Here is a 22,599-nt window from a genome sequence, read left to right on the forward strand (position 1 = left end):
GAATGAGAAGTCAATTGTTATATCGATCGTCTGCTTGGGAGATTTTAGAAATAATCGCCAAATGATGAAATCAATTTATAACTAATTTATTGGTCAATATTGTTTCCTATTACATAAATATCATCCAATGTTCTATTGTAATTAATTTTCCGCTCAAGACAACATTTTGAACTTCATTGACGCATGATTTTAGATTACTAGATTATTGCATCATCTATAATCTCGTAACTTCTAGAAATCACATGGACCGGCGATTAATTTCGCCGGATAAATTCCGTATGTAAGGGAAATTAAGGTATCAAATGATCATCCCGGTTTCTAACATAATTATAATATATTATGAACAATAATCTTTTTCCAATCATATCGAATGAACTGTGAATTTTTAAGAATTCAACGAACGATCGTTGGCCGGGAGGGGAAGTAAGGAGCGAGTTAGTGGGGATAGCAGGCCATGTGATATCGCAGACCTCTTAACTGTTCTCATTCCATTGAGGGAGCAGCGCGCGGTTCTTTGCGGCGAAGACGATTCTCCATTTATATTCACACTTTTCTTCCTTTCGCATCTCACGTTTTCAATCGCAACACTTACGAAGGTAATCAAGTCTATTGTTATTTTACAATTCTATTATATTCCGTAATTATCACGTTGCCAATCCTAAGATCGTTCGGTGTGACGAACTTGATAAAAGACCGCTGTGCACGCGGCATTCGGCAAATTATCAGATTAACTAACAAATTTTACCCTTTTATACTTTTTCGATATAAAATCCAATGCGCTTTGAATCGCCTTCGTGTATCATTTTTACTATTTTTACTCTTTCATCACAGTACACACCCTGTTATTCCGGTAAAATTTTTACATAACCAAGTTCGGCGTTTCTCCCCTTCAGACATGGTCTAACCGCGCTTCAACGTTGCACATATCATAATCTAACCCGTTTCAGTGCTAGAGTTTCATGTCATCATTTACATAAAAAATTTTAATGTCTGCTTCGGTAATTTAAACAGCGTTAGATTGATTTGAACATTAGATACTCATCCCCGAATTATTTGTATTCAAGTGTGTGACGCATTGGATTTTTATTCTATAACTAATTGTGTCAAATAGCTACAAAAGAGAAACACCAATAATTTGAGAATCATTCATTTCAATTCAATTTCACAGATGTACAGACTACCGAATATGTTACGAGGTGTAGCCCTGCGCCAAATGAATCTCCACTCTAGATCTTATGCCAAAGATGTTCGTTTCGGCCCAGAAGTTCGAGCTTTGATGCTGCAGGGTGTTGATATACTCGCTGATGCGGTAGCTGTAACGATGGGCCCCAAAGGCCGTAATGTTATTTTGGAGCAGAGTTGGGGAAGCCCTAAAATCACCAAGGATGGAGTAACGGTAGCAAAAGGCGTGGAGCTTAAAGACAAGTTCCAAAACATTGGAGCAAAGCTAGTACAAGATGTTGCCAACAATACTAACGAAGAGGCTGGAGATGGTACGACAACCGCAACTGTTTTGGCCAGGGCAATTGCCAAAGAAGGTTTTGAGAAAATCAGCAAAGGCGCTAACCCTGTTGAAATTAGGCGTGGTATGTATTTAGCCATTCTCTTATGACGCTTTGAAATAGATAATAGATATGGAATAAGTTGACCTTTGCACTTTGGGTCAGATACCATGCAATATCTGTTGCACTACTAAAGAATATAATACCAGCATTGAAGCTAATGATTTAATAAATTTAATGTACATGGTGCATTTTCAGGCGTTATGCTGGCAGTAGAGAAGGTAAAAGAGGAGCTGAAGAAATTGAGCAAGCCTGTTACAACACCAGAAGAGATAGCACAGGTAGCTACTATTTCCGCCAATGGAGACACAGCAATAGGTGATCTTATTTCTGATGCTATGAAGCGAGTAGGAAAGGAAGGCGTGATCACTGTAAAGGATGGAAAGACCCTTACCGATGAACTGGAGGTCATTGAGGGAATGAAGTTTGACCGTGGATACATTTCTCCATATTTTATAAACTCGAGCAAAGGAGCTAAAGTAGAGTTTCAGGATGCGTTGGTGATATTTAGTGAAAAGAAGATTTCATCTGTTCAGAGCATAATTCCTGCTTTGGAACTAGCTAACTCGCAGCGCAAACCTCTCGTTATTATTGCTGAAGACATCGACGGAGAGGCTCTGTCAACATTGGTTGTCAATCGTTTGAAAATTGGCCTCCAGGTCGCTGCTGTCAAAGCACCCGGATTCGGGGATAACCGTAAGGCAACACTTCAAGACATGGCCATATCTACTGGTGGTATTGTTTTTGGAGACGACGCCAATCTCATCAAATTAGAAGATGTTCAGGTAATGGAAAATTTCATTTCACAGATATAGTTTTTCGTTGTATACCACAGGTGCAGAATTGCTCAAAATCTACTGGCTGATTACAACCAACAATTAATTTCTATTTTTTTGATTATATTGTTCTCAGATGAATGACCTTGGTCAGGTTGGAGAGATTGTCATTACCAAAGATGATACTCTAATTCTGAAAGGCAGAGGTAAGAAGGAAGACATTGACAGGAGAGCAGAACAAATTCGCGACCAGATTGCTAACACTACTTCCGATTACGAGAAAGAGAAGCTGCAAGAACGTTTGGCTAGGCTTGCGTCGGGTGTTGCAGTCTTGAGGGTTGGTGGTAGCAGTGAAGTAGAAGTCAATGAAAAGAAAGATCGCGTTCATGATGCACTTAATGCTACTAGAGCTGCCGTTGAAGAGGGTATTGTTCCTGGAGGTGAGTAAACAGTTTCTCGAAACAAAAAGTCAAAGGTGTTATTGGCACGTTGTTTTCACTTCGTTTTAAGATATCGTCATTCAATTTAATTGATATGTATCCCCTAAAACGTCAGTAAAGATTATAATCGATAACTACGTTTTTCAGTGATGTAGTGGAACTATGTTATTTTGAAATTGTTTAGCAATTATATGTCATACCCAATTACTCTTGAATCTGTATAACTTTAAAATTACTTTTAGGTGGAACTGCCCTTCTCCGTTGCGTGCCTGCCCTATTGAAGATGAAAGCTAGTAATTCTGACCAGGAGACCGGTATCAAGATTGTTGCACACTCGCTGCGTATGCCATGTCTTCAGATTGCACAAAATGCGGGTGTCGACGGAAGTGTGGTTGTCGCCAAAGTGAGCGAGGGCACATTGGGTTATGACGCTTTGAATAACGAATACGTGGATATGATTGAAAAGGGTATAATTGATCCAACAAAAGTTGTACGTACCGCACTCACCGATGCAGCAGGAGTCGCATCTCTTCTTACCACAGCAGAGGCTGTTGTTACGGAAATTCCTAAGGAAGATGCGCCTATGCCTGGTGGAATGGGTGGAATGGGTGGAATGGGTGGAATGGGCGGAATGGGTGGAATGGGAATGTAATAATTTTTTAAAGACTGAGTCGAATTCAAATCGTTCATTTCAAGTACTCATTGGCGACTAGAGAACCACGGGGAATACCGTCTCCCGAGTTTCATCACAGTGAATCATTGGATATTCCTACTTCAAGTGAAGGTTTGCCCACAGAAAAATGAAATTATTCAAACTAACCAGGTGTTAGGTTAAAACAGACAATAGTCATAATCTGGAAACCGAATATCATCTAATATGATAAATGTTGGATAGATTTCATGGGCCGTGGGCCTAGTTGCCTGGGTCAAAGGCACTTTCGTAACAAAGAAAACACTGCATATATATCTCAGATGAAAGTCGATCAAGAGTGTGAGCACGAGTCTTCTTCACACCCATTAGTTTGTCACACTTGTTTTTTCGTTCTATTTTATTTTGCAATTTGCAAAGAATTTCATCTTTCCTGTTATCTACTTTGGAAAAGATCATCTAAAATCTCTGATATGAATGGTTACGAGACGCTCGTATCCTCTTTGAAATTGAATAAGTCTAAACTACTCTCTCAAAACCGTAGCTCTAGTAGATTAGAGTTTATTGTAGTTGATTAGTTATGATATCCCCAGCTAACAACGGCGGCTTACTTTTTCTTCTTAGTCAAAATATGTTATCAGTTGGTGGTTTAAAGAGCATGCGAGCGGACTACGAGAGTACGTACTCGTGCACAATGCATTTCACTAATCTTTCTCTCGTTAAACGTATGAAGGAGTCCGTTTAATTAAGATAATCTAATTGTAAAAATGTTATCGCCTGCTAACTACTATGATAGGATAATGATACGAGTTCTATGTTACTTTTTTTAAACATTAGTCTTTACTTTCCAGTTTGTAGTCTAATAAAAGTATGTTTAAATTAAATGTTAAACATTTGTATCTAATTACATTAATTTCACAACAAACTTGATTGTATCCAACCTGTATACAAAATTGCAAAAAGCAGCTTTAACTTATTAAAGGAAAAACATTTAAGGTATGTAGATTATTATAATCATTGAAAATAATGTGTTTTACAAAATTGACTGAAACAAACTCATCTCTAAATATACTGCAATTCGCAGCACTGTTCCCAGCGGTCTTCAGACCAGTCGAAAGTAACGTCGAACTAACCAATCGACACAAGCGATTAGGTTTGGTTACTCTGGTAAGCTGGGTCCCAAAGCTCGCGTATCTTGACTCGCTACACTTTAAAACGGGTTTCCTCAAAATCCTAACTGGATCAATGATAATACCCCGTTAAAAACCAACTGCAACACATTGCTTGCTGCTTTGACAGGTCATTGCAGTTTTGTGGAAATGGCGTCTGTTGTACACATAGTTGTACAACGCAAGACACCCACATAAATGAATACATAACCAAAGTCAAATTCCCCCACACCACGAATCTCATGTCTATTACAGTGTAATGTGCCAGTCAGCTGGTAGTTCCGTACAAGTTTAGAGTTTCTCGGTACGGTGAATTAGAACTATAAAAAATGTTTATAGTTGGTTTAACAGGAGGCATAGCCACGGGAAAAAGTACGGTGGCAGCTATATTCCGAGAATATAATATACCCGTCATTGATGCCGATCAAATTGCCAGAAAAGGTTAACTAAATGTATTTTAATATATGCACATACGTTTACACTTCAGCTTCGGTTGAAATTTACTTTATTACTCAAAAATTTGCCTCACAAAAACCCGTGGAATTTGTTTACAGTTTTTAAAATACAAGTGTCACCCTGACAGTCTTAAATTATCACAATCGATCCTTTAGCTTTATGATGTGCTTTTAAAACATACGTTAACATGTACTCGTTACAGGCCATAATTGGGATGTATCACAAAATTTAAGTGTAGTTTTAACAGTGACATCAATTTCCTGGATGTAAACCATGATTTTTCATGTTTATCTAGTTGTTGAACCAGGGAGACGAGCATGGCACAAGATTCGAAAAGAATTCGGTCCCGAAGTGTTCTATGAGTCCGGACAGCTCGACCGAACCAAATTGGGTGATTTGATCTTCAACGATGTCGAATTAAGAAAGAAATTAAATGCCATAACACATCCAGATATATACAGAGAAATGTGCTGGGAAGCTTTAAAATGTGTACTGCGTGGATATCCTTTCATAGTGATGGATTTACCGTTGCTCTTTGAGACTGGTCACATGCTCAATTATTTGCACAAAATAATAGTAGTCACTTGGTAGGTAAAAGCAGCTATAACATTATCATGTTAATATTTCATATCTGAACTTATATATTCCTTCTCTGTTTGCACTCCAGTGAGGAAGATCTTCAGCTACAGCGTTTGATGGAACGATCAGGATTCACGGAAGCAAAAGCAAAACTACGAATCGGGGCTCAAATGTCCTTAGACAAAAAGGCAGAGATGTCAAATTTCATTGTTGAGAATTCAGGCAGCGACAGGGATACCAGGGAACAAGTTATCAAAATAATTAATGTTTTAAAATGTTCCAAACACCACTGGAAACTTAGGTTTATTGCAGGAATTTGCTGTACCGTATTCTTGGCTGGTGCTTATTGGCTCAAAACCAAATCTAACAAGCCGTTACCTCCGCCTGTATTGTGATGAGCGTTCTAGTGACTGCCCTTGTTTTAATCAAAGCATACAAACTTTTATAGATGTTATTAGGTGAACGTTGTAGTTGATAACACAAATATGCTCTACTATTAATTACCATTATTAAAAACTCGCAATCAATTTTAAAATATCAATTCGCGTCTGTGGTAAAGAAGTTTATTCAACTACTAGCACATCACACAATGAGTCTTCAGTATAAATGTTTTCAATATATGTATTTTATATTATTCCAAGTTCAACTGCTTATCAGATTTCACGGCACGCACATCCATCTGATAATTATTAATACGTTTTCTGGTACAATTTTTGGCTGGCATATTATGACTAAGTCGAGAGAGGTCGAATGGTTGGGCTGATAAAATAACGTGCTGCTTGTTTGTAAATACAATTTATTTACCGAAAATTATTTTGACTAGGTGAGAGGGAATATTTGGCTGTATTGATACATTATTAATAGCTAATAGTTTCACCGGTGATTCAATATTCGGTTGTATTTTATACAGATATTGTTGCCAAAATATGTATATCGTGTACGTAACTAATAAGCCCATTCCAATATATATCCACACTGTATGTATAATAACTTTACAAGTATGTCCAGTGTAAAGGCATACAGTTGAAAGAAAACGTAGTTGATGAAAAATCCACTGAATTCTCGTGATTAATACGGCTTTATCCGTAGAATTTATTTCCTTATTAGCGTTACTGTTAGCGTAGGTGCTCACTGGTGAATTTTGTCCCATAACGAGTCACCAGTGCGCACCTACCCTTAAAATGGAATATTCAACAATTGGGAGACCCAAATGGTTACAACTTACCAGAGTCGACCAATGTTCATTTTAATGTAAATACTTCATTCGGAGTCTGAATTTCATGAAAGAAAATGATTGAGACAGGTCTTTAATGCTCAGTCACTTAGAGCATTATTTTGGCGGATTTCGAAAAATTTTACTAAAAATCTGAAGCATTACTTCATTTCTGACGTCAACTTCGCAAGGGAAATCGACTGCGCACAGTCTAAAGTCACTGCGATAAGCGGGTTTACAGTTGCAGCCGAAAAATGAAAAAATTTATTCAATTTGTTTTGTATTATCTCCTCTGTTGGTCTTACGATGTTCTCGAAGTGCTTTCCGAATTCCTGAGCATCCACTTAGTCGGGAAAGGATCATTGAAATCGATTCGAAGACTTTTTGACTTTGACATCAGAAATCGAAAAAAGGATGGCACTTTGTATTTTTTTAAACCCATTTTTGGTAGATTACGAATAATGCTAAAATCAATTTATGCAGACCCTACATCGATGTAATTTTACGAGAGAAATGGATTGCGGGCAGAGTAAACTTGCTGTGATAAGCTGATCAAAAGTTACAGTCGAAAAACGAAAAATTCATCCGTATTTTCTATGTATCACTTCAGCTGTTGTTCCTACGCCGTTTTTGATGACTGTGAGAGAGAGCGAGTGAGTCGTGAGATTGAGATTAAGACTTCCTATCGATATGATCAATGGATCAAAAGATACAGACGAAAAACGGACATATGTTTTATTACCAATATATTTCAGGTATCATGTAGATTATTAAATCTAAATAAGGTCCTGGTCGCGATCTTTCAAATATGAATTCATTTAAAATTAAAATCCTTCAATGAGCACCCACAGCATTTTAGTTAATCCCAAACCTAGTCATAAATGAGATGCATGATGCAATGAAAAAATTCTACAATCTAAGATTAGTTTTGCTTTTTCAAGATCTAATTGTTAATAACAAATAATATTTACTTCAGCTTAATCCTATAGTACTTTAACTTACCAAAGTACAGACGATAACGTTCAAGGCTCATTACGTGTTCGGAATAGGTATACGATATATCTTTCAGAATTTGTTATATTTCTCTAGAATTTCTAGATTTGTATCAAATTAGATATTTTTTTCTATAAATACATATGTAATATTTTGCTTCAGAAACATTTAACAATCAATGATAAATGAACGCTGCACTCTATCACTTCAAAAAGATAACTTACTGAAGGTATTAAAAGAAGCCTGCTACGTTAGTATGGCAAAAAACCAATAAACTAACAGATTTCGCAAGCTTTAGTAGTACATGGGAAAATAAAAGTATAGGAATCTATTTTTGTATATAAAATATAACTATTCGTATGCTTATATCTCTTGATCATTACGAAATGTAGAACACATACAGTATTTAAATGAAGTGATTTTTTTTACTTCAATAAAAAAATAATCTTTTATTGTAAGACAGGTCTGAGTTCTTGTGTCATAATTGGATAGGAAACAAGTGGTGCGGTTGGACCAGATATTGACAGTGGTAAGTTTGTCGGTTGCTGAGCGTTCGGTGCTTGTTGGTTAGTGGGCTGAGGACCTGATCCACTCATACTAATTGTTTGTTGAGCCATCGTGACAATTGGTGGAGGAATAGATACCGGTGCCATGGAAACAGCAGCAATTGATACAGGCGTTACTGTTGCTATGCTCACAGGAACAGTTGCAACGCTAGCTGTAACAGTTCGCAGTGTTCCAGCTGCTACAGCAGCATTAACCATCTGTTGAGGTGTTGGAGCTTGAGATGGAGGTACGGTGTTTGTTATCGTAACTGCTGGTACTGTTACCGCAGTTACATTAGTAGTCCTTTTACCAGATATTCTTAGTTGTGCATTTTGGTCTAGTAGGAATTCATTTGTCGCTGTTAAATCGTTGACCTGCAAATTGAAGATAGAATTAATTTTAATAGATATTTTTTATGAACCAACTGTCACTGCTTAGAAGCAATTGTTTAATGTTTAATCAATATTTTTTTTAGTTTCACTTCAAATTAATTAGCCTCAATTATTTTCATCACCATGAAACAGAAACTTAGTTATATTACATTACTTTGCGAACTTTACCTGCTTTTTTAGCTCCTCGATCTTTTTTTTCAGCAATGCATTTTCATCTTCTAGATTAAAGGCTCTAGCTTCATTTCTGGGGATTACAGGATAGTAATAGCTGGAAGTTACAGGCTGGGCTGGATGCTGTCCTACCAGAGGTGGTGTTTCGAAATGTAAGATGGTTTCTCCAGACACAATACGTCGTTTTGCCTCAGGAGGCCCCAAATAATCAGGTTGATGCGTTGAAGGATTGTAGCCATTATTGTGGACTAGTGGATGCGGGTCCTCCATTTGCCAGTGGTAGCTGAAAATCAAGCGTATTCATCAATGAAAGCTGCGATGATGAATAAACAATTATATTCTTCGATTTATTACCTTTTAAAAATTTATAGTTTCTTGAAGGGAAGAAAAACAAAGAAACCAAAGCTGTACACCATGATTTAATATTTTTTTGTAATTATTTAGGTTGTAAAGCAGTAGTGATAAAATCATCAGTTTAAAAATAGCACTGATCATAAATTTTGCACCACTGTTTACTACAGAATGTACTGCAGTCAGATGTATACAACGATTGATGCTTACAATGCATGTCTAATGCATGATTCATCTCGACGGCAGTAACATGTTCTATCCGTGGCACAAAGCAGCAAGTGTGATAGTTAATGAACAGGATGTCTATTTATATGCATGAACTTTAGCTGTTTGCTTAAGCAGAATACATTATCACTGCACACTGCATTTTGAATCTTAAATTCTAACTGTCAAATAAATTACCTTCTTTCTTCTTCATATCTTCGATTTTCGCCATTACTGACGCCGTTAAAATTATGCTGAGGTCTTGTAACGGTATGATGGGGCGGAGGGACCATGGGATGCTGTGGTTCTTCCTTCTTGTAGTGCCTGTACTTACAATTGACTCTTTGACAGCTGCCTTTGATGAAATCCTTGCACAACGGTAGTTCGGATTTGTCATTGTTACATTTCAAATTCGATAAAATACGCGGTGGTAACTCGCCAGTTGCTCTGAAGTGTTTTTCTTCACTTTCGGTGCAGTGCAAAAATCGGCATCCGGGCCAATTGCAAATCCCATTTTGAAAGTCGTGACAAAAAGTATATTCATCTGCAGGGTCATCTTCTGATCTTTCATGAAGATATTTACATCGCTTCCCTCTGTGGCAAACGTTGCGCAGAAAATCTCTACATACTCGACTTGGAGAAGAATCTCCGTTAGAACTGGAACCACCTGCCATGTGTTAGTGTTTTTGGCACCGTCCAGTTATCGTCAGGAATATTATTGCCAGCATGGCATTGGAAGTCCTTATGATGTTTGCTATAACTCAGGAAACTAGAACCAGTGAGGTATCTATGGCTGTAAATTAAACACAAAGAACTAACATAAATTTCTGTATACTATATGCAACATAATAATTAAATTTATACTACTTGCAACAAAAAATTAACCACTCATTACTTTTCAACTAGTTTCACTATACATATACTTTATTTGTACTTTCAACTATTACATGCGAGAGGTATATGATTAAAAAAAACTTTACGCTCAACGCAATTGTATCAAAGTCAATTTTATATCCAGCTTATAGAAACAATCCTTCCTAGAATTAGTTATGACTAATAATTGACTCTAAAGGTTGCTCAAGCTAATATCAAAAGCGATAGCACAGTGCAAATTACAAGAGGATATAGTAAGACAGATTAATAAAATTTCAATTAATTTAATTTTATTTCGTTTTATATAATGACTGTTACATAGGTAGTAATGTTATATCAACAAAATATATACAGAATTTAATAACTATTATCGTCATATTCTATCTCAAACCTTCCAAATTGGATTCATTCTACAGCACGCTGAATTTTACGCTGGGAAGATGGTGCAACAACTTTCAGTTATTTTTTGCCAAATGGAAAGAATCGAATTAATCAATGGCACACTACAAAAACTAACAAGATAAGAAAATACAATAAATTTTTATTCTACTATAAATGACAAATAATTAAGAGAGAACATTATCTTATTTATTGCCAATATGAAAATAACTCTAGGCCCATACTGATCAATACCACATTGAACTGTTCTGTAAACTATACCATGAAAATTTAAATAACAAAAACATAATTACCAGCTAACAATTAACATTGCATTAGTGTATTTATTCCAATAAAATTTAACATATAACAGAACCAAGTGCTTTCCACAAGCAAAATTTAGTGAGTGATATCTGCTAGTACAGTAGAGAACAAATTTTACACATGTGCATAAACGTTTTAATTTTCCTGAATATTCACTTAGTTTGAGTATAAAAGATTCTCCGTGCTAAGTTATAAAAAATGTTGCATTCTAGTTATTTCATTTACCAATATACATTATCACGATTGTTCGTGAATGAGAATGCATAATAATCAATGATATATACGATAAATTTTCATGTCGTTTTTTTTTTCAATGTAGAAATACGTTATATACGTTAAAAACGATATGGTATTGAAATTGGCAAAGTGGTTATTAATTTTTCATACAGTACGTCAGTATTGTCTATATATTTTTCTAATGCATCTCCAACCCCGAAGAATTGGCACAATGCTTGAATGTTTTTAGGTGTACTGAGGGTGAAAAGGATATAAATAGAAGTAAAATAATATAAATATTTGATTTCTTTCTGGTTCTTGAATTGAAATGGTAAGATGCCGAGCTTCCATTCGAAGTTTACTCATAATGTAAGCGAATAAGCTTATCTTCACATCCTTGATTTTTAGAGTTAAATATAATATATGTATATATGTACACTGTTAATTTATTTATTATGTTTGTTTTCTTTTCGTATAAAAAAAAGTTTTCAATTGCAACGAAAACAATATGTTGGAGTATCCTGTAATGCTCGGTATTATCATTATTATTATTGTTATTATTATAATTACTTTATACTATATCTCATAATAATATGCTTAACATGTGACATCATAAAAAATCAAATATAATAGTATGAACAATAACTATGTACAGAGTTAAAGAACATTAGAATATTTTTTCAAACAGCATCCATAAAAATGCTATTGCAATTGGTGCAACGTATTGTATGGGAACTGTGTAGGTAACATTCAACAGATCTCCACATTGAGCTTTAAGAGCTTCGTATCCTTTAACTAGTTCTGTATTCTCTTCTGTACAAGCGTTGCACTTTTCTTTAAGAATGACAAGTTCTTCGTTTATTTCTTGCATTCGTTGAGTCTCATTTTTAGCACGATAATACAATTCCTTTAGTTTACTTATTACAGTTTCATTGGACTCATGAATTAGCCATTCTCTAAGGTCGTCCAGCTCCTTATTAGCCAATTGTTGGGCCTCAAAGTTATCCTCATCCTTCAAGGAGTCCAAAGAACCAATCAAAGTCTGAAGAGTATATTCTTTAGACTGTAAACTTTGTTGTACAGAGTCGTTTTTCGATATCGGCTTTAAAGTCTTTATATAATCTCCATCTAAATGTTCACCCTCACCGCATTCTTCTTCATCCTCGTCACGCTCCTCACTATTTTCACGTTTCTTTTCTTTATCGCAAACTTCAAAAGATTTATCAATGTCTTCCAATTCACTTTCTGCTGAATTTTTAATATCCTTTGACTCACTTGTCAAATTCGAAACCTCAGACTCCTCTCCAGTTTGTTCAACAGGATCATAATGAACCTCTAAAGGTTCGCCGTTTTCTTCGCAAGCAAATCTCACTTCCAGTAATCTAGCTGGCTGACCAACAGCTTTAGTCGGTGTGCTATTGTCTTCGCTGGTTTGCTTTACTTCAACGACTGATTTTTCGCTGCCATCGTCGCTGGTGGTGGTACAAGTATCTTCGCTAATCTCAGAGTTATTGTCAGACTCTACGCTGGTGTCTAAATTATCTAAATTAGCATTGCCGTTCACCAGCGTTCTCCTGGAAGGTGGGTCCAGGATGCACCCCACAATTTTATCAATCTCTGACAATGATACGTCGATATTGCTCTTGTTGCAAGAGTTTGAATTAATTTGATTGTCATGCTCAACTTTGTTTGCGTAAGAATTAGACTCCTCGTTATAATCAAATTCATCTATAGACATCAGCTTTGTTTTGTACAATATATTGTTAACGGCAAGCTGGGCTTCATCGGTAAGGAGGTTCAAATTCACATCTTGCAAAGTCTTGAGATGCTTTCTAAGCGCAGTCACTTTTTCGTGAATGGTAATAGAGTCGTACCTAAAGTCCCTCAGTTTTGACTGCAACGTTTTCTCAATTCTAGCCTGATCCTTGATCCTCTTTAACAGTCCCTTCTTCTCCTGTTCAGCTTGAGCTATTAAATCCTTCATCTTATCTTCGCTCTCTACAAATTTGTTAGAAAATTCGCTTATTTTAGTTTGGGCCTCCGTATACTTAGCTGCTAGTTCCTGTAGCTCAGCCTGAGTAGTTTTTGATACTTCATGCAAACTCTGACACTCGTCTTCGGTATTGTTAAGCTGCCTTTCAAGATTGGCAAACTTTTGCGTGACCTCTAACTTCTCCTGCAATATTTTCTGCAAAGCTTCCTTGGCCGCTGTTTGATACTGTGCTTTGTCTTCTTGTAGCTTAACAAGCTCGTTCCTTATCTTATCCTCTGTAAAATTCTTCGAATAAGCAACTAGCTGACTTTCGACAGTTTCTACGCGCGATAATAGACGGTCCTCGTCAATCAAAGCTTTCCACGATTGATCCGCTGCCTGTCTTGTCGTTTCCACCAGTCTTTGGAGGTGATGAAGTTTGCCATTGAGGACCTCTTCCCGCCTGTTAGCTTCTTGCAAAAATTGATTAAGTTTGTACAAATCCTCCAGGGAAACACTGCTCGTAGGACTCGCGACCGACGTGCTGACACTAGCTTTAGCTTCTTTACCATCGGGCAGGTACAATTTTAAAGTAGCGACGATACATCCGTGAGTGACCTTCCTCGTGTTCTCCATAACATCTACACCAAACTGTACAATATCACCGGAGCACACCTCCCTGGGTCCTGATTCTTCGCCACCTACGCTAAGTCTTTGGCTATTGATAAACGTTCCGTTACTACTCTTGGTATCTTGCATATAAAATTTACCAGCCTCGTACCAAAGCAAGGCATGATTTCGTGAAAGCACTTTACAATCGAATATAGCATTGTTCGGCGTAGCTCGAGCTCTCGCTACAGAACGACCAATTTTAACTGGTTGGTCCAGCGTTACGGTGCGCTCGTGAAACGGATGGGAATTTGCCCGACAAATCAAAACTGCCTTGGCAGCCATCTTGTTGTTTTGTGTGTTGCTAGTGTTCAGGTTGGAATTGTTCGGGGTCGGCGAATAAGTAGCATTTTGAATCCAACCCCCACTGGCTATAACCATAACCTATTGTAAACTTTATTTAACGGTTATAATTATAAGAAATATATTAATTGGCTAGTGGTTACGGCAGTAGGTTAATCGTACGTTGAACACTTTTTTCTTCCAAGCGTTAAGATTACTTTAGTTTGGTGTTAATTTTGGATTTTGACATTTGGATGCACGATAAGATTTCCAGCAGCTTTTATCTTGGTCAATTATTTTTACAAGGATTAATATTGGTCTTAATATTGTCTATGTCACTACATAAATGTCAATGTCACTTTTTCTCCGTTCATTCGCCTATCCAGATGGCTTCAAACTTATCGCCCAATAACATTATCAACTCGGTTTTAAGGTGAAAGGTCTTTAAGCTGTATGTTGGAAAAATTTCGTATACCATGTACCATAGTTCGAGTCCATGTGTGGATAGAAGCTGCACACGCCCACACAACGAAAATAGCTGTTTAACTGGCTCGTAGGGTTCATCGGCGTTAACAATAGCGTGCCATAACTCGGCATAAAAAACGGACAATCATCACTCGGTAGGAACTCGCTGGGCGTATTGTATTACGCTTGTCAAATTATATCACCCAAGTTCAATCACATTCGCGTTTCGTAGCAGCTCTGGGTTATTGGTACTAGGACGAAAATACTTTATTTAAAACACGGAACAGAGAACGTTGCTTGTTACTTTAAGATTTGATATCATTGATTTGTCAGGCACGGTTTCAACGTGGTAACGCAACGTAAGTAACACACGGCGAGCGTTCAAGGGATCGGCGACGAACGTGTAGTTGTAGAAAGCACTTTTTCAACACGATAATTACGCGAAGTCTCAGATGTCTCGAGATCGAGATGTTGCTCGACAGACACACAGATTCAGAAACATTTTTTTCTCTCTCTCTCAACAATTGCTTTGAACTCGCATTAACTTTACACAGTGATCTTGATTAGGGTCGCATCGCCTCCGGAATTTTCTGTGCTTCACGTACGGGAATAGGATACTACAAGAGTAATTAAATAAACAATTGAAAGACAAAATATTGTACACGGGTGGACTGCGGAAACACAGTGGTCCGAATTCCCTTTGTTCCTTGAGAGTCAGTCCAAATTCCGATTCCGGTGTTTCTTCCGTTTATCGACCGTCGGAAGTATCTGCGTATAAACATGTGTATGTCACGTACAGTCCTTTTAAAAAATCACATCACCGTTTGTATGTATAATTTCCCGTATAAACCGTAGCGGTTTCATCGTGGATGGATTTTCTGAAAATATTTCAATCAACCCAATGAAAAGCTAAGCGAATCTTGCGTGCAAATGGAGAAGCCCGTGTAAAATTTTTGTAAAATATCTTGTGAAAATACTGTTTTAATAACTTTGTGGAATCATCATCCGTTGGAATTGAAGATAACCTCAAAAGCAAGTTGGCCGAAGATTATCGAAAAGAAAGGGGGAAGAAGCGAAGCCGATTTATAAATTGGAGTATTTATGATATTACGAATGAGGCAACTTTCGTGACGATCATCTTGAGATTCATTTATTAATTTAGTTTTTTATCGGTATGTTATGTTCGCACAACATCACATCTGTCACAACAATGGTTTAATCTTCAACACGGTCAGGAAATTTTTCCATTTCTATTTACCTCTATTCAATTTTCAGCTAGGTAATAAATCATGTCTGATGATGAAGATTACATGTCCGATAAATTTCTTCTTGCTACCGAACAACACTGCACTCCAATTCTTGCTCGCCGTCGTGCAGATCAAAGGGAATTAGATCTTTTAAAGAGGAAGGCAGAGATTGAAGCTCGATTAAAGGAAAAAAATGTCTCTGTCCGGGTCATAGAGCAGGAAACAAGAGATAAAGGACTAGCGTCTGCCATCACTAGTGATAATAAAGGTCAAGCTTGAATCATCGTAATTATATTTCCGCACATTTGGAGCTAGACAAATAGCTTACTTGAACTATTTTCGAAATTGTTATTTCTACTATTACTTATATTCAGGTTTCAAATTATTGGAAAAAATGGGATACACACCTGGGCAAGGAATAGGAAAGAAGGAGAGCGGAATATGCGAGCCAATTTCGATTGATCTGAAGACAAATAGGCTGGGTTTAGGCAGAGCACCGAAGAAAAAATCATTGGCAATAAAAAATGGGAAGAAGAAAGAGGATGATTTTAACGCCGATGATTTTCGAGGAAGAATTTCACAGAAGAAAACTGAGCAGATGATAGAGGTTGATTTACGTAGAAGTCAAAAAAGTTGCGAGCAGCTGGATAATCAAAATAATATTGACAAACCTATGGAAATTTGGTACTGGCCGAAAGTAGAAGAAGAGGAAAAAGACTCTGAAAACAGCGAAGCAGTGGAATCAAGTGAAGAGGACGAAGATGAAAATGAAGATGATCAAAACATTATACCAGCTAGTGAAAAATTAGAAATTTTAACCAAGTACCTAAGAGATAAATATTTTTATTGCATTTGGTGTGGGGCAGCATATGATGATGTAGATGATTTGCGGGATAATTGTCCTGGAAATACGCGGGATGATCATTGAATGCTGAAATTAATTTATCTAATGGAGTAATGGCATCAAATCCAGGCCAATATTTGGCACTTGTAAGATTATCAATTTTTTTAAGAAAAAAAAAATAAACAAAATAGAATAAAACTGTTTTTTTGTTCCATATCGTTTACATTTTTTTCGGAATTTACCGAAAAATCATATTTGAAAAGAATAAATTAATTAGAGAAATTTTGAGTAGACTGCAGCATAAACAGAAAATAGTTGATAATGAGTTGATGGTGAAAATGTAACATTTTACACTATTTTGAAAATGGAGGTATCCTGAAAATTGTTTTTTGTACATAAATTTATAAGATTACATCTCTCAGTTCTCTTCGTGATTAATTCAATGGATTTAGAATAATATTTTCATGAAAACTATTCAAATTATTCTTGACTACTAACTGGTTTACGCATGTGAGATGAAAGTGAGAAATACCGTGAATTGTAAGAGAAAATCAATATGACATGAAAATCTATTTTTTTTCACCTAAGAATAATGCAAGTTGATAAAATAATCGACTTCGAAAATGAAAACTTTGCCAACTAGGTACTGTGATTTGAACCACACCTCCTTTGCAATTTGTCAAGTACATCGGGATACAAAAATAATTTCACCCCAGTCCATATATCTTTTACGATTGTTATAGCCGACAATTTCATGCAAGGCTTCTGTACTTAGTGTAGTAAAATTCTGATTTGCTATGGAATGTCAGATAGTACCTCCTACTGGGGAACATAACATAAAAAAAGCATTAGGTGGATAATGCAAAGTATTTCTATACGAATAAACTGATGTATTACAAAGAAAAAGAATAAGAAAAACCAATCGAGCTGTATGTAGTTGGAAGTGATTTCGGATCGACTAGGCTATCAAGACACAGCAGGTGGTTTACTCCCCGACGCGTAATGTGAGGGGTGGGAAAAGTATGTATAAAAGCTTTCGTCTCATATTTCGTCTGCTCACTTTGACCCCAAACGTTGACTAAGCTTATTGAAAACCGTTTGGCAGCGCACGTGAGTCTTGGACATCTCATTCGAGTTGAAATAATGCAGAAGTCGATCCTTTTTTTATTAGCCATTATGGCATTTTTCGAAACTAATGTAATCGCTCAACTGTCAGGAGACGAGAATTGTGAGACATTGCAAACAGAAATTCACGTGTCTAAAGGTAAAACTTGAAACGCTTAAATAAACCTCGATCTACATTTGGTAATATGTTTTTGCTACAGACGAGTATGACGATCTGGGACGTTTGAAAAGAACATGCGGCGGTGACATTATGGTCACAAAATGTGAGGGATTTTGTAATTCGCAGGTACAGCCAAGCGTCGTCTCCACCACAGGATTTTTGAAGGTACACCGAAATAAAGAAAATTTTGCAATTATTAAGGTGTTGCTTCAATAACTTCGCTACAAGAATAAACCATGATCAAAATTAGACTAATTTCTATTACTCTCCTTATAGCTAAACTAATTTTTCCTCTTCTGTATGTTATTCAGGAATGTTTCTGCTGTCGCGAAAGTTATCTAAAGGAGCGCGATGTTTCCCTGGATCATTGCTATGATGCCGATGGTGTTAAATTAGACAGCGAAGAAGCTGGTTCCATGGAAATCAAGCTACGAGAGCCAGCCGAATGCAAATGCTACAAATGCGGAGATTTCGCAAGATAGAACTTCATACTTTGCTGACTTGGACTACATGCTTATACCAACAATTGCCGTCTTTTGTTACAATCCAATATTGTATCATTATTGATTATATAATATAAAACTTATGACTTGAAATACTCTGTTAAACGAAACCTTGCGCTTGTATTTAATAATGCGAATAAAATACGATTTTCCAACATAAATATTCTCGTTTTTTCAACTTTACTTTGAATTATATATATGTCATTAAGTGTGGCTCAATCATTGAAATAAATTTTATAAACATATGGCCTGTATTCCGATTAGTTTCCGAATAGTTCAGGATATTCAAATTACCTGAAATCTTTGATCAGTGAAGAATAATTATTTAAATTAAATTCCTGAATGATATTGATCATACCTACTATTGTTATAGAAATCAGTATTAGCTCAGTTTGCCAACAACAGTGATATTTAAGACTTCAGCTTATTGATCACGGCGTATTACTGAGCAAATTTTATTTTTTAATCCAAATATAAATCGAATGATAACAAATTTTGGAAAAGCACTCAGTGCACCATCAAGTCTCTTGTCTTGTAGATGAAAACAGTTTAATTTCTAGTTACTTTAAAACTAACTAGCATGCATTGAATGTGCAAGGAATTATCATTGCATTTATCAATTGAATTTGCTAAATGAGTTTCCACGTCTCTATAAATTTGTATGGAAACAATCATAGTGAGACTCAAATACGTATAATAAGAAACAATTATTATTGTCGTCAAACTAATAACTAATTACTCAAGTTATATACATTGATGTGTAGATGAAAAAAAATGTTCGAATCTTAACTAGATGTTGAAATTTTTCTGCATTTACCACTGATCCAAGTCGTGCGTATTCGAAGAATTATAGAAATAGGGATCTATTAACCAGATATTAACGTAATTACAAAAGCTCAATTGTGCACTACAACCGTACCGTATTGTAAAAAATAAGAAGCTCTGTCAATAGGGAATCATTGATATAAGTATATACTGAGAAATATAATGGATTGAAAGAACACCAGAATCGAAAGACTGGATTTCTGCTTGTAACGTGTAAGGAGATTAAATATTTTTGCAACTGAATATAAGACATAGAAAACTCACAGAATGCAGTTACATTTTTCGTTTTAGAGTTAATCGCCCATACCTCGTTAGGAAAAAAAAGAAATAAATGAGGTAATAAAAACTGTCGTAGCCCAAAATCGGTTTGAAATATGAAATTCTATTTATAGGTCAACGAAAGATTTTCCCCGGTTATTTGGCCCAATAGCTAAGTGTGAACCATGAAAAGGCATTATATGACGTTGTTTTTTCGTGCTGCTCCGCAGGGTGTCCAGCGATACCTCTCTTGAGAAGTGGCTAAGAAGGTTCTCAACCAACAGAACTAAAAAAAGTCGATTTTTTGGTGGAGTTACAGACTCAAAGGTTTTTGAGAACCTCAAACTAGACTGCACTGCACTTATATCTTACACCATTGCATACTTACAATTTCTTACCCTCTACGCAAATTTCTTACTCATAAAAACTGTGATTAAATGAATTGAATTTATTTGTAGAGAATTGAACAGATTTATAGAGAAATCAGAGAAATACTAATCTTCAGCATCAGAAAACTAAGCTCTCCATTTCATAGGGATGTATAACAACTATACGCGGCGTATCAGCAAGCATAGTTTTAGGCAACAGGCCTCCCCCCTCTTTAGGGGAGTGGCGTCATAGAGTAGGGGCTGAACGGAGCTAACTGCAGGGTATAAAAAGGCACGACCGAAGAATTATAGCCGCAGTGGTATGCTAGCAGAGCCCAAAAATGTATCGCACTGAAAACCTATTTTTCTGTCAGTTTGGTAAGTTAAATAAGGAGAAAACTTGGATAAACAAACTAGCAGCATTAATTTCAATGCATTAGGTGTCGTCACGCTTTGTTCTTTATCAACAAAACTATTTTCCCAGATTTTCATCTTGAGTATCAATGTTCTTTCATTAGTATGAAATTGAATAACATTCAATCAATTTACTTAAAAAATTGGCATAGATCCCTGGACTCAATAAACCGCCAAAACAGTCTGGGCAATCTCAATACGATTTGTGAGTGGAATCTGGAAATGGAATCAGAGATCTAGCGCACCATTGACTAGAAAAATTGTTATGCGATAAAAATGATGTTCATCAATGTTACAACACTGATTAACACTGAAAAACAATGATTAAAAATACGCTATATAGCGATTGAAATTTTAGATACTACGCCAAAAATTCAGTAGATTTTGCACAAGCTTTCCAAACTGCACTATCAAAGCTAAAAGTATAGTTCAGACAACAAATAAAGAAAAGTTAGTCATAAATTTGTACAGTGTGACATTTTTGTAACAGAAAATAGGTAAATATTGTGTTAAAAGTATTGAAAAATAATGTCAATTTACTTACAAAACAGCTCTACTGGCTACACTGATTTTTCTACTTTGTGGAAACGTCTCAACAATCGCAGGAGTGGATGAATGTCAAGTGACTCCTGTAATACACGTTCTGCGTTATCCAGGCTGTTTTCCAAAACCAATACCGAGTTTTGCATGCACTGGTCGTTGTAGCAGCTACTTACAAGTAAGAAGAAATATCCACATTCCATAATTCGTCAAAAAATAACATTTAAATTTAAAAAATGATCTAAAAATTATTGAAAGTGAATTGCAGTGTAATAAAGTGAAAAAAAAATTGGGTAAACCTTTGCAAATTCAAATTCAAGTATCTTCGGGTTGTATAGATTTCATAAACTTATAAAAGGAAAAATATAGAGGAATGTAATTACCAACGAATGAATTGAAACTTCTATACGCACAAGTAAACAGATATACACATAGTGGTAACTCTTTAAGATTCGTGTATAATGTTACGTTAGGTGAAGTAAAAACATTTGAAGGATGACAGATTATCGTGGTTTAAAAAGTATTAAATAATAATAACAATACCTAATATCGTAGGTGTCAGGTTCGAAAATTTGGCAAATGGAAAGAAGCTGCATGTGCTGTCAGGAGAGCGGCGAGAGAGAAGCGAGCGTGTCGCTGTTCTGTCCGAAAGCAAAACCAGGCGAAAGAAAATTCCGAAAGGTGGTGAGATTGTTCCGATTTAAACACAGCTATAAGTTCGTCGAGATATATCACGGGATACTTATACACTGTTTGAGAAACATTCAAAGACGTATGTCGAGAGACAAATACATGAAAAACCGATTGTTATCCAAACTCAGATTCTCGATGATTCGAGTTACTGCCATATTGTTTTTATTTTGGATAAGGGAACGAATGGAACCGGACCGCGCGCAGCAGCTTCGAATGTGTACTGGCAGATTTGAATATGAGCTAGATAAAATACGTTAAAAAATTTTCTTTCTAATTGCACTGATAAATTGTTTCACGAGCCGAAATGTTTTAATAGTGAGTCAACTGACTCCAAAAAAGCTACACTATTACCGAATAGAAGCAATATTATATATAATACACCGTAGCAATATTATATATAATATATTACTGTTTTAGGTGATTACCAAGGCACCTCTTGAGTGCATGTGCCGACCCTGTACCGGAGTCGAAGAGTCTGCTATAGTCCCACAAGAGATTGCTGGATTTGCAGAAGAGGGTCCCTTAACAACGTCCGCTCATTTTAGGCGCTCACCCGGTTTACAATAAGATATCCGACCTTCCCGGATCTGGACCCCGGACGACTAATTGATTAATACTTACAAAATAATGTTTCATGTATCTTAACCGAGGCCACTTCTTGATTGTTTGCTACCTATCCAAGCGATGGTTTATAATAAATATTGATACCTAGAAAGCGAACCTATTTTGGCATAAAGTACAACACAAAACTCATTATGTACTCCTAATTATATTATTACGTTTTTTGATCATTTGATAAAATAATTGAATCCGAAAAGAATACAAGAAACATTTTTTTCGATTAAGAATTCATTACACAATAAATTACAGACGAAAACGAACTTTTTGACGATTCCGTAAAAACACTGTGCCAAAAATAATCCTCAATTTTTAGGAACGTAA

The 22,599-nt window shown here is 36.2% G+C and overlaps 7 protein-coding genes and 1 long non-coding RNA gene across 11 annotated transcripts; 6 read left to right on the top strand and 2 right to left on the bottom strand.

The window, feature by feature from the left end:
• The first annotated feature begins 444 nt into the window (after positions 1-444).
• LOC124409767 (heat shock protein 60A-like) lies at positions 445-3,742 on the top strand. Its single transcript, XM_046887597.1, has 5 exons — positions 445-596; positions 1,169-1,586; positions 1,761-2,347; positions 2,475-2,778; positions 3,021-3,742. The coding sequence occupies exons 2-5, from the start codon at positions 1,169-1,171 to the stop codon at positions 3,428-3,430; spliced, it is 1,719 nt and encodes a 572-aa protein (XP_046743553.1). The 5' UTR covers positions 445-596; the 3' UTR covers positions 3,431-3,742.
• A 902-nt stretch (positions 3,743-4,644) lies between these two features.
• LOC124409180 (dephospho-CoA kinase-like) lies at positions 4,645-6,176 on the top strand. Its single transcript, XM_046886615.1, has 3 exons — positions 4,645-5,037; positions 5,348-5,639; positions 5,720-6,176. Exons 1-3 carry the CDS (start codon positions 4,926-4,928, stop codon positions 6,024-6,026), a joined length of 711 nt encoding a protein of 236 aa, XP_046742571.1. The 5' UTR covers positions 4,645-4,925; the 3' UTR covers positions 6,027-6,176.
• A 1,125-nt stretch (positions 6,177-7,301) lies between these two features.
• Positions 7,302-9,254, top strand: LOC124409184. Its single transcript, XR_006929496.1, has 3 exons — positions 7,302-8,155; positions 8,297-8,630; positions 8,977-9,254. It is a non-coding gene; the product is annotated as an uncharacterized LOC124409184 (long non-coding RNA).
• Positions 8,265-21,087, bottom strand: LOC124409178 (zinc finger CCCH domain-containing protein 10-like). Its single transcript, XM_046886611.1, has 4 exons — positions 20,969-21,087; positions 9,700-10,294; positions 8,944-9,229; positions 8,265-8,757 (listed from the first exon to the last, which is right to left on the bottom strand). Exons 2-4 carry the CDS (start codon positions 10,173-10,175, stop codon positions 8,287-8,289), a joined length of 1,233 nt encoding a protein of 410 aa, XP_046742567.1. The 5' UTR covers positions 10,176-10,294; positions 20,969-21,087; the 3' UTR covers positions 8,265-8,286.
• LOC124409177 (sarcolemmal membrane-associated protein) lies at positions 10,643-14,683 on the bottom strand. Its single transcript, XM_046886610.1, has one exon. The coding sequence runs from the start codon at positions 14,312-14,314 to the stop codon at positions 11,960-11,962; it is 2,355 nt and encodes a 784-aa protein (XP_046742566.1). The 5' UTR covers positions 14,315-14,683; the 3' UTR covers positions 10,643-11,959.
• On the top strand, positions 14,911-16,870 carry LOC124409179 (G patch domain-containing protein 11). 3 transcript variants are annotated; one of them, XM_046886614.1, is made up of 3 exons: positions 14,911-15,039; positions 15,956-16,195; positions 16,302-16,870. In XM_046886614.1, exons 2-3 carry the CDS (start codon positions 15,970-15,972, stop codon positions 16,853-16,855), a joined length of 780 nt encoding a protein of 259 aa, XP_046742570.1. In that variant the 5' UTR covers positions 14,911-15,039; positions 15,956-15,969; the 3' UTR covers positions 16,856-16,870. The 3 variants fall into 3 exon arrangements, with proteins under 3 accessions (XP_046742570.1, XP_046742568.1, XP_046742569.1); XM_046886612.1 differs by lacking the exon at positions 14,911-15,039 and adding an exon at positions 15,469-15,852; XM_046886613.1 differs by lacking the exon at positions 14,911-15,039 and adding an exon at positions 15,494-15,624.
• LOC124409183 (partner of bursicon) lies at positions 17,876-18,698 on the top strand. The gene is made up of 3 exons (XM_046886618.1): positions 17,876-18,035; positions 18,097-18,221; positions 18,368-18,698. Exons 1-3 carry the CDS (start codon positions 17,915-17,917, stop codon positions 18,536-18,538), a joined length of 417 nt encoding a protein of 138 aa, XP_046742574.1. The 5' UTR covers positions 17,876-17,914; the 3' UTR covers positions 18,539-18,698.
• LOC124409182 (bursicon) lies at positions 20,327-22,377 on the top strand. Of its 2 annotated transcripts, none has more exons than XM_046886616.1 (4): positions 20,327-20,388; positions 20,976-21,142; positions 21,520-21,648; positions 22,075-22,377. In XM_046886616.1, exons 1-4 carry the CDS (start codon positions 20,352-20,354, stop codon positions 22,222-22,224), a joined length of 483 nt encoding a protein of 160 aa, XP_046742572.1. In that variant the 5' UTR covers positions 20,327-20,351; the 3' UTR covers positions 22,225-22,377. The 2 variants fall into 2 exon arrangements, with proteins under 2 accessions (XP_046742572.1, XP_046742573.1); XM_046886617.1 differs by having other exon boundaries at positions 21,520-21,645.
• The last annotated feature ends 222 nt before the right edge of the window (positions 22,378-22,599 follow it).

Source organism: Diprion similis, chromosome 8, assembly GCF_021155765.1.
Source record: "Diprion similis isolate iyDipSimi1 chromosome 8, iyDipSimi1.1, whole genome shotgun sequence".
Lineage (NCBI taxonomy): Eukaryota > Metazoa > Arthropoda > Insecta > Hymenoptera > Diprionidae > Diprion > Diprion similis.